The 16,311-nt window shown below is 43.0% G+C and overlaps 1 protein-coding gene across 1 annotated transcript in view; it reads left to right on the forward strand.

Annotated features, from left to right (window-relative positions):
• LOC308668561 (VPS10 domain-containing receptor SorCS3-like) overlaps positions 1-16,311 on the forward strand; it is a gene marked incomplete at its 3' end in the record, with an annotated part of 516,653 nt that overhangs the window by 360,919 nt on the left and 139,423 nt on the right. The window contains exon 7 of the mRNA XM_081328566.1: positions 2,064-2,182. Within this exon, the coding sequence (XP_081184692.1) occupies positions 2,064-2,182 (119 nt within the window). The remainder of the gene's footprint in view (positions 1-2,063; positions 2,183-16,311) is intronic.

Here is a 16,311-nt window from a genome sequence, read left to right on the forward strand (position 1 = left end):
TGGTCTTTTTATGTTGGGAGAGAAAAATGTGGCTCGTTGCTGGTTAAGAGCTGATTTCTTTTCTGGTTCTTTGTTTGGCAAAATGGTTCTTAGCTGCTTCATGGATTCTGAGCTCCAGGAAATGCCTCCTTTCATTTCCTTATTGAATTTGATTATTTATTACTCATGTCCACTTTTATTCTTTCATTTGTTATTTCTTGCAGACCCACATGTTACATTTGCACTAGGAAGTGGATGCTAAATTGTTCTTATGACTGTAGCTAGATGCATGCATGTTTGAAGAATGTTTTCATGTCTTTTCATTATGCTATATTTATAAAGTAAATGTAGGTATGTATTCCTGAATGAATAGATGAGATAAGGAGGTAAGCTTAAAAGAGGGGGAAAAATGGAAGAGAAGACTGAGAAAATAGTACTTTTCCTGTGTCCCTGTGAAACGTAAGGAGGTGTCCTTTTGGAATATAGTGAAAATATGTCACAATGATACATTTCCTGTGCAATGTGATTATTTCCATATATTATTGATAACAAATCCAAATTCAATCCAATCTCTCAGTTCAGTTCTTAAATCTTTGAGTCACAGTTTTCATAAACTGTGCTAAGCAAATTTTTATATCGTAACTGATAGATTATGAATAACATATGGTGGATATTTCCATAAACTCTAGATACAAGAAATTACCTATTAGGCATTAAATAGGTAATTTCTTGTATGTAGAATTTATGGAAATGTCCATATGTTATTCATAATCTATCAGTTATATTGGTTTATAAATTAGTACGTACATACATACACACACATCACTCCAGCAAATAAATAGGTATTACATTGCTAGAGTGATTATGTATATATGTATATACTGATATATAAATCAGTAAATTTATCTCAGGCTCTATTACATTGATTGAACATTTAGTTATTAGTTATTCTAATAGGATCTAGGTCTGGGTCAATCTGGTTACTGTAATGCCTAATTCTTATAAGATAAGAAAAAAATACATTTTAATTGCTATGTATTTGTAATGACACTTTGCTTTATAGTCTGACCATCAAAATATATAAAAAAAGATTTTTAAATGTATTTGTTTTTAATCCAATAATTGAATTATGTATGTTTGCTACTCAATCTTTTATGACTATGTAGCTAGATTCCTCAGGAAAATAATAATCTGCATAGTTGAGCTCAACAAACTAATGCAATTTAAAATCTTGCTATAGTATCTTGTGATCAGCACTACAATGTATAGGTTAGAATTATTTGTTTACTAGAAGATGGAAAGTTTCTGTACTTAAAGAATGAATAGTGAAAAACTGTAGATAAAATTTTTGCTTTTGTGGATAAGAAGCTTGGATATTCAGCATGAATGAAATGCATGCAAAAACATGAGTTGCATTGAACCATTGCACTGTATTTTAACTCAGGACAAAACAAAATCCTGAATGATTAGGAATAGGAATTGATATGAAATACACCCAAAAGGTTGATGTGAATAAATTGGGTACTTTGGTCCCATTGGATTTTGGGGAAGATCAGACAGAATGAAATCCTGTTAACCTATCATAAATAACAGGTTTTAGCAGATGAATACAGTGGACGTAGTATAAAGTATTCAAATGGGTAAAAATATTTAAATAAGATGCTTATGCTTAAGTGTGCCAAAATCTCTCACTGTTCAGTGAAGAGGAAAAAAGAATCTCTCTCCACCTCATTTACCTGTTAAAGCAAATTAATCCTACTTCTATTCCCAGGCCTTATCCAACAAAATTTCAGTAAGACTTTTTAATTAAAAAAAGAGCTGGGAATTTACTTTTCACCTTCACCTAAAGGTGATTTTTTTTTAAAAAAATGTTATGGATGTATTGCTCAGCTAATACCTAATTGGGAGCTTAAAAGTAGAAGAAAGAAAACAGTGATTTCAAAAATAGGCAATAGGATGGCATAGCTAACCTGACAATATATAGAATACAAAGTTGGCCATGGCAAAAGATGATTATTTGCTTTTCTTAATGCATAACAAACTGTTGATCAACATTTTTTTCATACGTTATTTTTCCCATACAGATGCCCATTATATAACTTGTAGAATTCAAGAATGTTCAGAGACCACCAGGAATGGACCTTTTTTGCATTCCATTGATACAAGTTCACTTGTTGTCCAGGATGAATATATCTTTATTCAGGTATGTCTACACATCTTGGCATATTTTTTATGAGAGAATTGCCTCCCAGTTATCAAAATGGTACCTAACTGGGAAATAATTTATTACTATGGGAAAATCCTCTTTATTAAAGAATCAAGAATATTGGCTATATTTTCAAAACAGAATAAACTTTCATTGACAAAAAGTGATAAGGGCACAGTTGTTTTTCCTGTTTCTAATAAAGAAACATCAATTATATTCTCAAAATACTTATCTTAATATCGAGAATGAAGTTATCTATCTCTCAATATATGTGATATTTTTATTTCTCCATTTTATTTGTATTGATAATTTATGGCAAAATGAATGTACTACACTACTGTTAATGGTTTTCCCTTTTCCCATGTTTAAAAAATATTTCCTGTTACATCCATGTTTTCTTTAGTTGTGGGTAATGTAACGATCAGTCTCTTAAGTTATGCCAGGTTAGAAAACACACACTGCAAAGACTAATAGAATGGTGTTTTATTGTTGTAGGATATATTAGCATAATTTTAAAAGCCTGCCAGCATTTCCATCTGCTTCTCCTTAGACTAAAAAGAATTCAGGGAAGATATCTTGAGCATCTTTCTGACCCCTTTCTCTTATTCAGGGCTCAGGTGATGTTTATTTAATTGCTGTTTCATTCCTTTTTCAAGGTTATGACAATAGACTTCTGATAACTTTCCAAACAATATAAATATATATTTATGGTAATCTTATTGTTCATGCATTATTAAATATAAAATATCAAGCTAATAGAATGTTAAATATAAAGGGCATCCATCTTTACATTTAGAAAAACAGACATTCGGTGACTATTCAACTGACAGGCTGTCTTTAGATATGGAGAGCAGGTGCATACTTGTTACATGTTCCCTAATTCTAGATGATATAAAATATATGTGATGAAAAGGTAAAATTCAGGAAATGAAATAAAATATATCCAGTTTTTTAAAATGATATGATAAGTAGGGATATTCAAAATATTTTTTTCTCAATTATGCATTAATCTAGCAATAGCAGTAGCAAGAGCACTTAGGCGTATATACTACTTCACGGTGCTTTACAGCCCTCTCTAAGGAGTTTACAGAGTCAGCATATTGTCCCAAACAATCTGGGTCCTCATTTTATCAACCTTGGAAGAATGGAAGGCTGAGTCAACCTTGAACCAATCAGGATAAAACTACTGTGGACAGAGTTAGTCTGCAATACTGCACTCTAAACACTGTGTCACCACAGTTCCTAATCTACTGATGCCAGGGATGTTCTAAAACTGTAGGGTTTGGTTTTTTTTGAATAGAAAGCAGTTTTTAGTGTTTTAATTGTAGTTTTGCTCCAGAACACTTTGAATTGATTCCTGCTCTAGAAGATTTATTTTCAGGAAGAAATTGGACCATCTTTGAAATGGCTCTTTTATAGAAGAAAGTGAACATTATTTCATGGGCAGATTGGAATTCAGTAGATGATCCATCCTCACTTATGGAAACTCACTGACTGATATTAGCTTTTGTCCTGAATACATTCAACTTCACAGCTTTCTAATGGTATGAAACATGAACTGAAACTCCCTGTCAAGTTTCTGACGTATGGGCTTTTCAAGTGACTCTGAGGCATTGTTTACCTCAAAAGTCCTTTATTAGCCTAATACATTGGCAAATGCTTGCTCAAAGGAAGCTGGAATCTGAAATATCCGCCCCCTTGCACAATATATTAAAACACAATTCTCCACCTTTCTAATTTTGTCATTAATCATATTCTCCAATTAATTTAAACAATCAGTTTCCCTTCCGTTAAAAAACCCACCAAGCTCTTATCTTCTTTAATTTTAGATGGCCTTGAGGAACAATCCTCCTCTTCCTCCCTCCCAACCTTAATCCAATCTCTTAAAGCAATACACAAGTTTAACATATGAAATGGCTACTTCTTCATCTCTTGTCAAGCAATAACATTCGATGTTAGCAGCGTTGACATCCGGCCCACCTTACAAAAAGGACAGATCCCGAGCATTCAATCTCAGCTGGCCTGGCTGCTCCCCACTGGACTGGGGAATATGATGTGCAGGATTCTCTTTGTTGTCGTCCCACCTCCTCTTCCTTTGAAACCCTTGGGGATGGCAAGGCTGCTCCAGGGCACCTGGAGTCTCCGCTGGGCTTAATCCACTCTGATGACCAGACCATTTCTCCTGGTTGTTTGGGTCTACCTCCTAGCTGGGAGGATTGCTGAAACTTTTCCCCTGTCGGCTCCTTCGCTGGCCCTTCCCCCCCTGGGGTGGCTGCTGGTGCTTCAGGCAATTTTTCTTCCTTCATTATGGGATCTTCCCCAACTCTTTGTCAGACTGCCTCCCAAACTTGGAGACAGCGACAGGAGGTAAGGACTCCCTAATTAGTTTAAAAAGTAGGAAGATTCCAGCTTGACAACGAGATAAGCCCAGTTATCTGCTGAAGTTTGGAGATCAGCTCAAAATCATCTTCCCACAGAAAACTATTTATTATTTCCTCTTCAGAAGTTTCGCCAGCAATCAGGCCTTCTCTTTCCATCTTGAAGATTCTTCCCTGAATCTTTGCCAGCCTGTCTCTCCTACCAGAGACAGCGGCGGGGTTCAGGACCCCCCTTTGAAAGAAAGCAGATTTTGGCATGATGTCGTGGTTCAGATGAATGAGACAAATCAAACAAATTGCAGACATATTATTTATCTAAAAAGTCTTAGTAATGAAAGGAAACATCGGCACTCATGGAGGGATACCAGAATCTGAAATCTCCTCCCCCCCAAACCCATCATAACACACACAATCCCTGCCCTTATCTACATGTCATAAATCACATTATCCAATTAGTTTCACATATGAGGTTTCTCCTCCTCCTCCTTATCTTCTCAAAATAGAAAAATGAGAAAAATTCCCTCCCTTCAAGATTCAAAGTGAAGCAGTTTAAATAAAAGGCTGTCTCTTACATTGTCTGTGCAAAAACATGTCAATGTTTGCAGCATTGACACTCCCTATATGAGTTGCTATGAGTTTCTGAAGAAAAGGCTAACCAATGGATGTAACATAAAAGTTGTGATGTACACTGATAAGAATAAAGATTAGTTCAAAGATTGCAGCATGCATATAAAAGAGTCTTTAAAAAAGGCAAAATACAAATGTCATGTCTTTTATAAAACAGTTCTATTTAATGCACTAATGTCCTTAAATTGTAAACCCTTTGAATGCTATCAAAAACATAATCCATTATATATGCTCTCCTTCCATGTCTAACTCACTGTAAAACTTTGGTTGTCCTCCAGTTGTTCCTGAACTACAGATCTCAGAATTTTTCAGTATTGGCCATGCTGGCCTTTGATCAGTTTGTTTATGGAGTGTATGGATTGTTTATTTGCAGTGATCTTATGAGTTTGCATAGTATTTCTTTCTGGAAATAGCAGACTATGAGGATATGACAGAAGCAATTCAACAAGAATTCTAGGACTTTTTCTTACACATGATTGTCTAAAGCAGCTTTCCCTATCATGTGGTTCCCCTTCATATGTTGAACTTCAACTACTGTAATCCCAGTCATCATTTCTAGAGGATAGGTGAAACCTTCTAAAGACAGGTCCTATTTTTTATTCTGAAGTTAAGCAACAAATATCAGACACTTTGCACAGAATTGACAGGGTAATCTTTCATTTACACTGGTTGGCATTCATCAGAAACAAAATGCTTGGGGCTCAAAATCTTTGCTGCTATTTTTTTTTAAAAAAAGCAACGCATCAAATTTTTGATCATTGTTTTTCAGCTAATGTTACAGAATATTTTTGCAATCTGCTGTTTTGAACATTAAAAGTTCAGATGAAGATTTTAAAACTTACAAAACTCATACAACTCATTCATCTTTCTATGCCAAGAAAGGCCTGTATGTTCTCCCCTTGCTTGTATGATTCACGAGAAAACTATAGAAGGTTATACTCAAACAGAACTTCAGTTTTATTTAAATCCAAGTAAAAAATTGAGGATAATCTTGGAATGTCAGTGTATGTTCGATAGAAAAGTCCACAGAACTGCAAGAAACTAGGTTCCTTGGTGATCACAGGCAAGAGATCAAGAGCCTTGGTGGAGCAGTGGGCTAATGCCTCCTTAAGTAACACCAGCTGCCTGCAATTAGTGCAGGTTCGCATCCCACCAGGCTCAAGGTTGACTCAGCCTTCCATCCTTCCGAGGTAGGTAAAATGATGACCCAGATTGTTGGGGGCAATAAGATGACTTTGTAATAATACCGCTTGGGGGGGGGGCGAAAGCCCTAATAAGCAGGCATATACATAGAATGAAGGCTATTGCTAAGCACATTGATTTGTGCTTTAAATTGTAAGCCGTCCTGAGTCTTCGGAGAAGGGCGGGATATAAATGGGATTAAAAAAAAAAATCTACAAGAACAGAGGAAGATAATCCACACCCCTGCAGATATTGTTGAACTTAATTCCTATCAAATCTAGCCAGCATGACTAAAAGTCAGAGTTTATGGGATGTGTCATCCAAAAATATGGGGAAGGCCATAGACTTCCCCTCTCTATTAGGCTATAAGAATCCAAGTAGCACATGATCAGAACAGATTACTTTACATCTCCCAGCAATCTTCTTCAAAAGGAATAGTATGCATATGATATATGTGCGTGTTGTTCTGAACCAGCCCTCTTCTGGCCTTGTAAAGGCAAACCCCTATTTAGAAAGAAGAGACTGGAGAGCGTCCAAGGCTAAAAGGCATCCGCCAAGATTTATTACGCAGTTAACAAAAACACTAGAGCTTGTCTTCTCAAGCGGAAAAGTTGCTTTCAGCAACCAGCCCCTCCCCAAACACTCCTTTTATAGAGAGCTCAGGGCGTGGTCTCCCTGTGCCTCCTCCCGAGGAGTCCCACATTCTTTCTTTGTTTGTTCCTGCTCGACTGCCTCCTGCGTCGGGCGTCCTTGAACAGGGCCAGCTGTGGGTCATCATCTTCCGCACTATCGGGCTCACGCAGCTGAGAAGAGGGCCCCGGCTGGGAACTCTGCCAAGCCTCCACGCCATCATCAACCGGTTCGTCTCCCACACGGTCCTCCTCCCCCTCATCTGAGTCATCCGACACATCTGAGCCGGCTGCCGAAACCACAGGCTGGCCCTGAGTCACAACACTATCCTGCACCGCAGGGCCCTTCCCCCGGGTCTGCCGATCCGGATGCGGTCGGGATGGGAACTGTTCGTGAAACGCAGTCACCAACGCAGGGGCATGAACGGCGGTCGCGTCTTCCCATGTGAAGTCCTCCGGCCCGTACCCTTTCCACTCGATCAGGTACTGGAAGCGACCTTTCAGCCAGCGGGAATCCCTGATGCTGGCGACCTCGTACTCGGGGGTGCTGCCTCCATCACGAGTTCCTGATGGGGGAGGTTCCGCTTGGCGAAGTGGACAGGCCGGTTGTTCGGGGACCAACAAGGACCGATGGAAGACGGGGTGCACGCGCAGGGAACGTGGCAGAGTTAAACGATAGGCGACCGGATTGATGACGGCCTCGACTGGGAACGGTCCAAGGTAACGGTGGTCCAGCTTCCTCGCCGGCCGAGTGGATGGTAGGTTCCTGGTGGACAGCCAGACCCGATCCCCCACCGATAGTGGAGGCGTATCCCTTCTCGACCGATCGGCGAACCTCTTGTAGTCGGCCTTGGCCTTCTCCAGCTGCCGTCGCACCAACCGATGGATCGCCTGTAACTCCGCCATAAATTCGTTCGCTGCTGGCTCCGATGAGTCCACGGGAGAAAGGGGGAAAAACCGGGGGTGATAACCCACGTTGGCCAAGAACGGTGTCATCTGCGTGGAGGTGTGCTGCGAGTTGTTAAAGGCAAACTCGGCTATGGCCAAATAGTCCACCCAATTGTCCTGCTGCAGGTTAACGTAGCAGCGCAGATACTGCTCTAAGATGCCGATGACCTTCTCGGTACCCCCGTCGGTCTGAGGATGATGCGCGGACGAGAGGCAAACCTTAATGTCCAACGCCCGCATCAACTCCTGCCAGAAGCGGGCTGTAAACTGGGCCCCCCTATCGGAGACGACTCTATCGGGAAGGCCATGCAGCCGGAACACCTGTTGGATGAACATGCGACTAGTGGCGCGAGCTGACGGTAAGCCGCGACAGGGGATGAAGTGCGCCATCTTGGTCAACATGTCCACCACCACAAACACTGTCGTGAAGCCGGAGGATAGGGGTAGATCCGTCAAAAAGTCCATGGACACAGCCCCCCAGGGTCTCTTGGGTGTTGGCAAGGGCTGCAGTAAACCAGGCGGGGCCCCTGTCGCTGACTTGGCCTGCCTGCAAGGAATGCAGGAGGTGACATAAGACTGGACATCGTGTCGGACTCGGGGCCACCAGAAGGTACGGGAGACCAGGTTCAGAGTCTTGAACAGGCCAAAATGCCCCGCAGCCGGGTTATCATGACACTGGCTGAGGACGAGTCCCCTGAGTGGCCCTCCTGGAACATAGAGCCGGTCACGATAATACAGGAGTCCATCCGCGACCGACCAAGGCGAATCTGGCCCCACCTCTTCCTTCCGCTGAGCCACCCACGCCTCCTGCTGCTGCGCCTCCCGGATCTGAGCCCGTATATCCACCGGCTCCCGCACCGCAGCAAAAGACTCGACGGGGATCACTGTCCTGGGCGGAAGCTTGTCTTCCGCTCGGGTGTATTCGGGCTTTCTGGACAGAGCATCCGCTCTCTGGTTGTGCCCGCTTGGTATGTACCGCACCCGGAAGTCAAACCTCGCAAAGAAGAGGGACCACCGGATCTGGCGTTGATTCAAATTCCGAGCGGTCTGCAGGCTTTCCAGATTCTTGTGGTCCGTCCGGACCTCGATCTGATGCCGCGCCCCCTCCAGATGATGCCTCCAAGCCTCGAACGCCGCCTTGATGGCCAGCAGCTCCTTCTCCCAGATGGTATAGTTGCGCTCCGAGGGGTTCAATTTCCGAGAGTGATACGCGCAAGGGAAAAGGGTACCGCTGGGCGTCGTTGCCTGGAGTAACACGGCCCCAATGGCAATGTCGGAGGCGTCCGCCTCCACGACAAACGGCCGTTGCGGGTCGGGATGTTTCAAGATGGGCTCCTTCATGAAGGCGTCCTTCAAAGCCTGGAACGCCTGTTGTTCGGGGGCGTTCCACTGGAACCGAGTCTTCTTCTGCAGGAGCCGGGTGAGGGGGGCTGTCAAGGCAGCAAAGCCAGGGATGAATGTCCGATAGTAGTTGGCAAATCCAAGGAGTCGCTGAACGTCCTTCACGCGACGCGGGGGTTGCCAACTCTGCAACGACTCGACTTTACTCGGCTCCATGGCGATGCCCTCAGGAGAAATGCGGTGACCCAGGAAATCGATGGTCACCTGGTAGAACTGGCACTTCTCTAACTTGGCAAACAGCCGATGTTCCCGGAGGCGCTGCAGGACCTGACGGAGATGCTGATGATGCGCTTCACGCGACGGGGAGTAAATCAGGATGTCGTCCAGGTAAATCACGACAAACTGGTCCAACAGATCCCGAAAGATATCGTTCATAAAATGCTGAAACACAGCGGGGGCGTTGGTCAGGCCAAACGGCATCACCGTGTACTCGAAATGTCCATAGCGAGTACCAAACGCCGTCTTCCACTCATCACCCGGCCGAACCCTGACGAGGTTGTAAGCTCCACGCAGGTCCAGTTTCGTGAAGATCTTAGCCTCCCGGAGTCGGTCCAAGAGCTCGGGGATGAGGGGCAGCGGGTAGCGGTTACGCACCGTGATGGCGTTGAGTTTCCGGTAGTCACAGCAAAGCCGTAACTCGCCCGACTTCTTTTTGACGAAGAGCACGGGCGCAGACACTGGCGAGGACGAGGGCCGGATGAAACCACGAGCCAAATTCTTTGTCAGGAAGTCCCGCAATGCAGCCAACTCGGGCTCCGACATGGAGTACAAACGCCCCACTGGGAGAGGCGCATCAGGGACTAGATCAATGGAACAGTCATAGGGCCTGTGCGGGGGTAATTGGTCCGCCTCTGACTCGCTGAACACATCAGCAAAGTCGGACAGTTCGGGAGGCAAGGAAACCCCTGAGGAACCCTCCACCTGGCCGGCACAGATATGGCGGGTGTGATCCACGCACTGCAAACTTGGGAAGGTGACCAAGTTCTGAGACCAATAGATCTGTGGATCATGCGCCCGGAGCCACGCCAGTCCCAAGACCACGGGGAAGTGCAGATCCGAAGTGACGTAAAACTGAATGGCCTCCACATGGGTACTGATGGCCATACACACGGGTTGCGTGGCGGCCGTAATAGGCCCGGACAGGAGCACTCGACCATCGATGGTCTCCACAAGCATGGGCGGATCCACTGGACACTGGGGAACAGCCCATTTGGCCACAAAGGCCGAATCCATAAAGTTAGTGGTAGCCCCAGAGTCAATTAAGGCATGGACCGGAATCCCCTCTGGCTTGCCAGGAAGGATCAGTCGTGCCTCCAGAATCAAATGCCGTGGAGGTTCACAGGCACCGTCGGAACGGCGTCGCTCGGCGTGGTCGTTGTGGGTCGCCCGATCTTTCACACCGTCTAGATCGGGCTCGGGCCGTTTCCCGATAGCAAAGCAGGGGACTTTCTCGGGGCAGGCTTGGTCACTGACGCCCGCTGACGCTTCTTCGGGCAAGAAGCAGCCAAATGTCCAGGGTCCCCACAGTAAAAACACAACCCCTCCGATCGTCGTCTGTCCATTTCCGTCACCGATAGACGGGACCTGGCGGCACCCAGCTCCATTGGCTCCTCCCTCTGGAATGGGGGCTCACGCACAACAGGGGCGGCAGGGGTCTGTGGGGTGGCACGGCGACTCTTACGCTGCTGCAGCCGGGCATCGATCCGCAGACAAAGATGGATCAGCCCATTCAGGTCTGAGGGAATGTCCACGCGGGCCAGCTCATCCAACATCTCCTCTGACAAGCCATCCTGAAAGGCATCCACGAGCGCAGCCTCATTCCAGGCGGAATCCTGGCTAAGCAGCCGGAAATCGCTGATATAGGCCTGTAGAGGGCGCTGACCCTGCCTCAAAGCTTTCAGGCGTCGGGTGGCAGTCTGCGCCTTAATCGGGTCCTCGTACATGAGGCGCATATGGTCACAAAACCCCCCAAAGTTATCCAACAAAGGGCTAGGCTGTGCCAACAGAGGCGTGCCCCAACGAGCTGCATCTCCCGACAGAAGGCTCAACATGAATCCCACCTTATCTCGGTCAGTGGGGAAATCAGCTGCTCTCACGCTGATATAAAGCTGGCATTGTCCCAGGAAGGCAGGAAACAGTTCTGGTTTACCAGCAAATTTATCCGGCATAGCTATCTGACATTTCCTCCTGGGTGGGGGTGCAGCATGTACCTGAGCTTGCAGTTGTGCCACCTGAGCTGCCAGCAAAGTGAGTTGCTGGGTGAGCTGGGCATTCTCGGCAAGAAGCTGCTCCATCGTAGTAATAAGGGGTGGGGGCTGAAAGCAAACTGTTCTGAACCAGCCCTCTTCTGGCCTTGTAAAGGCAAACCCCTATTTAGAAAGAAGAGACTGGAGAGCGTCCAAGGCTAAAAGGCATCCGCCAAGATTTATTACGCAGTTAACAAAAACACTAGAGCTTGTCTTCTCAAGCGGAAAAGTTGCTTTCAGCAACCAGCCCCTCCCCAAACACTCCTTTTATAGAGAGCTCAGGGCGTGGTCTCCCTGTGCCTCCTCCCGAGGAGTCCCACATTCTTTCTTTGTTTGTTCCTGCTCGACTGCCTCCTGCGTCGGGCGTCCTTGAACAGGGCCAGCTGTGGGTCATCATCTTCCGCACTATCGGGCTCACGCAGCTGAGAAGAGGGCCCCGGCTGGGAACTCTGCCAAGCCTCCACGCCATCATCAACCGGTTCGTCTCCCACACGGTCCTCCTCCCCCTCATCTGAGTCATCCGACACATCTGAGCCGGCTGCCGAAACCACAGGCTGGCCCTGAGTCACAACACGTGTCCTTTCCTGAATCCAGGCACATAACTGGCGCACATCTTAGAATAAGCAATGTTGCCTCACATAATATAGACTATAATATTTTTAAAATGTCGACTATTATAGAAAAGCTATCACTCACAGTTTTTTCCCCAATCCTGCTATAGTTTTTATTCAGAACAAAGGTATAGGAGTTGGAAACATTTCAAGAACTATTACGGAGTAATAATGTATATATTATAGTCATTAACTAGTATTTTATATATTTATAAAATTTTACACAGCTCAAATTTAGATACAGAGGTATCTAAATAAGATTTCTAAATAGAATATTTAATATTAAATAGAATATTGAATAATATTAATAGAAATAAAATGCTCCAAATTGCAAGACGCTATAAGTACAAGTAGTAGAATATTAAAAGTAAATTAGAAAACTACTTTGTGAATAAAATATTTAATATAAAATATTAAATTGTGAATAAAATATTAAATTGTTAAACTACTAGGTGGCTAGATATGTGTATATGTGTGTGTATTTACTTTGTTATGGTTCTGACCAGTGAGATGTAACAGAAAGCTATAGCATAGAATTCATAAAAATAGTTTGTATACTTATAAGATTTTAAATTCAGAAGAATGTTTCCCTTTGTAAAGCAGTGGCAGTTGAAGGAGATCATGCAATTCATCATAGAAGAGTTTAAACTCATAGCAAGCAAAGTGATGAGGGTAGGATGCAAAGGAGCTTGTGGGCTAGAATTGTAGGTTCTTTCAGCTCATGGGGCAAGGTTTGCTCTTCAAAAAGAATATTGTTATAATTTCACTTCAATATTCAGAGGGTAAGACTAAAGCAAACTAAGGAAACAGTTTTTGGCAGATATTGAACAGTTAATTAGTTGATATAAAGGATTTCCTGTGTATATCCTGACCTACTGACATGATCCTTCTGGATGTTGGTTTTCCAGAAAGAAGTAATAATAACTAGAAGGATCATGATGGTCAATGGCTTTATCAAAGCTTGAATCAGACATAGAGTCAGCATATGCAGACTCTCCCTAGATTCCAGTGGGATCATTCCAGCTTCTAAATAAAGTGTTGTATTTCAGATATATCAAGATATTTGGAATAGCACTTTTATGAATCTGGACTGAAAAAAACAGTTATTATATGGTCTTTGAAACAGTCATTTTCCTGGCATTGAGTTGGTCTTACTCCGCCACTCTTTATGGAAGCAGTTAAAAGGACAGAATGAATAAAGTTTAATTTTGGAAACTCACAGTGTTAAAGAATTTTGTAGTACCAGGTGTATTCTTGCCTGGTTTCCTTTAGTATGAAAGAAGCTTACTATGCCCCCGGCACTCTTGCTGAGCCTGTCAAAAATAGATTTTAATTTATTCATGCCAAATTCCAGAGTTTAGTAGTGAAGGATTCTGTTTTGGCAAATATGATGCCCATAGACTTTGGATAAATATTAATGACAAGAAAGGCCAGAATGTAGTCTTTTTCACTCCTTTCTAAATGGAAATATCAGTAGAGACGTAGCAAGTACACGGGTAACACTTTTTGCGCAACTTCCTAATTAAGCAAAGTAGCCTTTGAATGATGAATGAATGAATCAACTTTTATCAAATTTACCTTTCATTAATAGAAAGACACTGTATTTGGGGTCTAGTCATTTCCATTTGGCTTTAATTGCCATTTTCTGTTATGGGGAAGTTAATATCTTTATTTAGATGTACTAAAACACCAAGGCTTTTGTTACCTCTGGGTGTGCTCAACTCTTGATCCTGAAGATAGGTCTTAATAAGTTTCTTATACAATCCAAAGCAGCTGGTGGTCTTTTAGATACAGATTTCAGGCCTATGTAAAGATTGAGCAATGAAAAGGTAAAAAAGAGTTGTTAGCTATGAATACATTATGTGTATTGAGTTCGAAATCACTGCTTCACCGAGAGAGATAAAGAGGGAGGGAGGGAGGGAGAGAGAGAAGGGATAGCTTTACTTCTTTTTGTGCCCTTTCTGCTACTGATTTTCCCTTCATATTCCAGGTGCCTAAAGCATGGAAGATGATCCCAAGATATTTAAAGGTCTTGGACTATTCTATGTAATTTCCATTAATCCCTTACCTACGTCTCTTTGAAAAAGACACAATCATAATCATAATAGTAAAGTTGGAAGGAACTTGGAGGTCATCTAGTCCAACCCCCTGCTCTGGCAGGAAACCCTATATCATTTCAGACAAATGGCTGTCCAGTCTCTTCTTAAAAACTTCCAGTGTTGGGACATGCACAGCTTCTGGAGGCAGGTTGTTCCACTGGTTAATTGTTCTGGCAGGAAGTTTCTCCTTAGTTCTAGGTGGCTTCTCTCCTTGATTAGTTTCCATCCGTTGCTTCTTGTCCTGCCTTCGGGCACTTTAGAGAATAGCTTGACTCCCTCTTCTTTGTGGCAGCCCCTGAGATATTGGAACACTGCTATCATGTCACCCCTAGTCCTTCTCTTCATTAAACTAGACATACCCAATTCCAGCAACCATTCCTTATATGTTTTAGCCTCCAGTCCCCTAATCATCTTTGTTGCTCTTCTCTGTATTCTTTCCAGAGTCTCAACATCTTTTTCACATTGTGGTGACCAAAATTGGATGCAGTATTCCAAGTGTGGCCTTACCAAGGCATTGTAAAGTGGTATTAATACTTCACATGATCTTGATTCTATCCCTCTGTTAATGCAGCCTAGCACTGTGTTGGCTTTTATTTAAGTGATTGTCCACTAGGACTCCGAGATCCCTCTCACAGTTACTACTATTGAGCAAGGTACCCCCTATACTATACCTGTACATTTGGTTTTTCTTGCCTAAATGTAGAACCTTACTTTTTTCACCATTGAATTTCATTTTGTTAGATAGTGCCCAGTGTTCGAGTCTGTCCAGATCCTCCTTTATCTTAAGCCTGTCTTCTGGAGTGTTGGCTATTCCTGCCAGCTTGCTGTCGTCTGCAAATTTGATGAGTTCCCCATGTATCTCTTCGTCCAAATCATTGATGAAGACGTTGAACAGCACTGGGCCCAGAACAAAACCCTGGGGCACCCCACTACACACTTCCCTCCATGTAGAGATGGTTCCATTGAGGACCACATGCTGAGTATGGCTGGTCAGCCAGCTGCAAATCCAAACCCACATTTTTCTATCTTATCAAGTAATAGGTTGTGATCTACTTTATAAAATGCCTTACTGAAGTCAAAGTAAATTATATCCACAGCATTCCTCTGGTCCACTAATTTTGTCATTTGGTCAAAGAATGCAATAAGATTTGTCTGGCATGATCTGTTTTTGACAAACCCATGTTGGCTTTTAGTAATGATTTTATTTGCCTCTAGATGCTTGCTGATTCGTTGTTTGATTATCTTTTTCAGAATCTTCCCAGGTATTGAGGTCAGGCTGATAGGTCTGTAATTTCCTGGATCCATTTTCCCCCCTTTTTTGAAGATGGGAACTACATCAGCTCTCTTCCAGTCCTCTGGTAGTTCCCCAGTGCTCCAGGATCTTTGAAAAATATAGTTCAGTGGTTCTGAGATCACAGATCTTTATTTTTCCATAATTTATGGTTAGGCTTTCCACAACATAATAAAAGGGAAGATTTGAAGCCCTCTTATAAATCTATCAAACCTGTCAAAAAGATTGCCATATCATCAGTATACAGAAACTTCACTATAGGTCAAGTTGCTTATGGTCAGCTTAAAAGAATAAAGCTCTTTACAGTATTGGTTAAGGATTGTGCCACAAAGTTAACATAAATATTAAACAAGAAGAAAGCTAATATACAGTCTAGCTTGACCTTTTTTGGGGGGATAGGAATCTGATCAAACAAACCTTTGAGATGATTATTACATCTAAGGGACCTGAGGAACACAAAATAGATTTAGATAAAATTGAACTGATTTATTTCTCCAAAATAAGAAGACCACCTAATTCATCTCAGTAAAACCACTTAGGTAGTTTCAAATATCTTGTCAAGTTGTGGATGATATGGAACCATGGGAAAGAAAGAAAGAAAGAAAGAAAGAAAGAAAGAAAGAAAGAAAGAAAGAAAGAAAGAAAGAAAGAAAGAAAGAAAGACAGACCTGTTTTAATCTTGTCCTTTGATACTGCCCTCAATATTTAATGAAG

This window comes from Vipera berus (genome assembly GCF_964194415.1).
Source record: "Vipera berus genome assembly, chromosome: 5".
NCBI lineage: Eukaryota > Metazoa > Chordata > Lepidosauria > Squamata > Viperidae > Vipera > Vipera berus.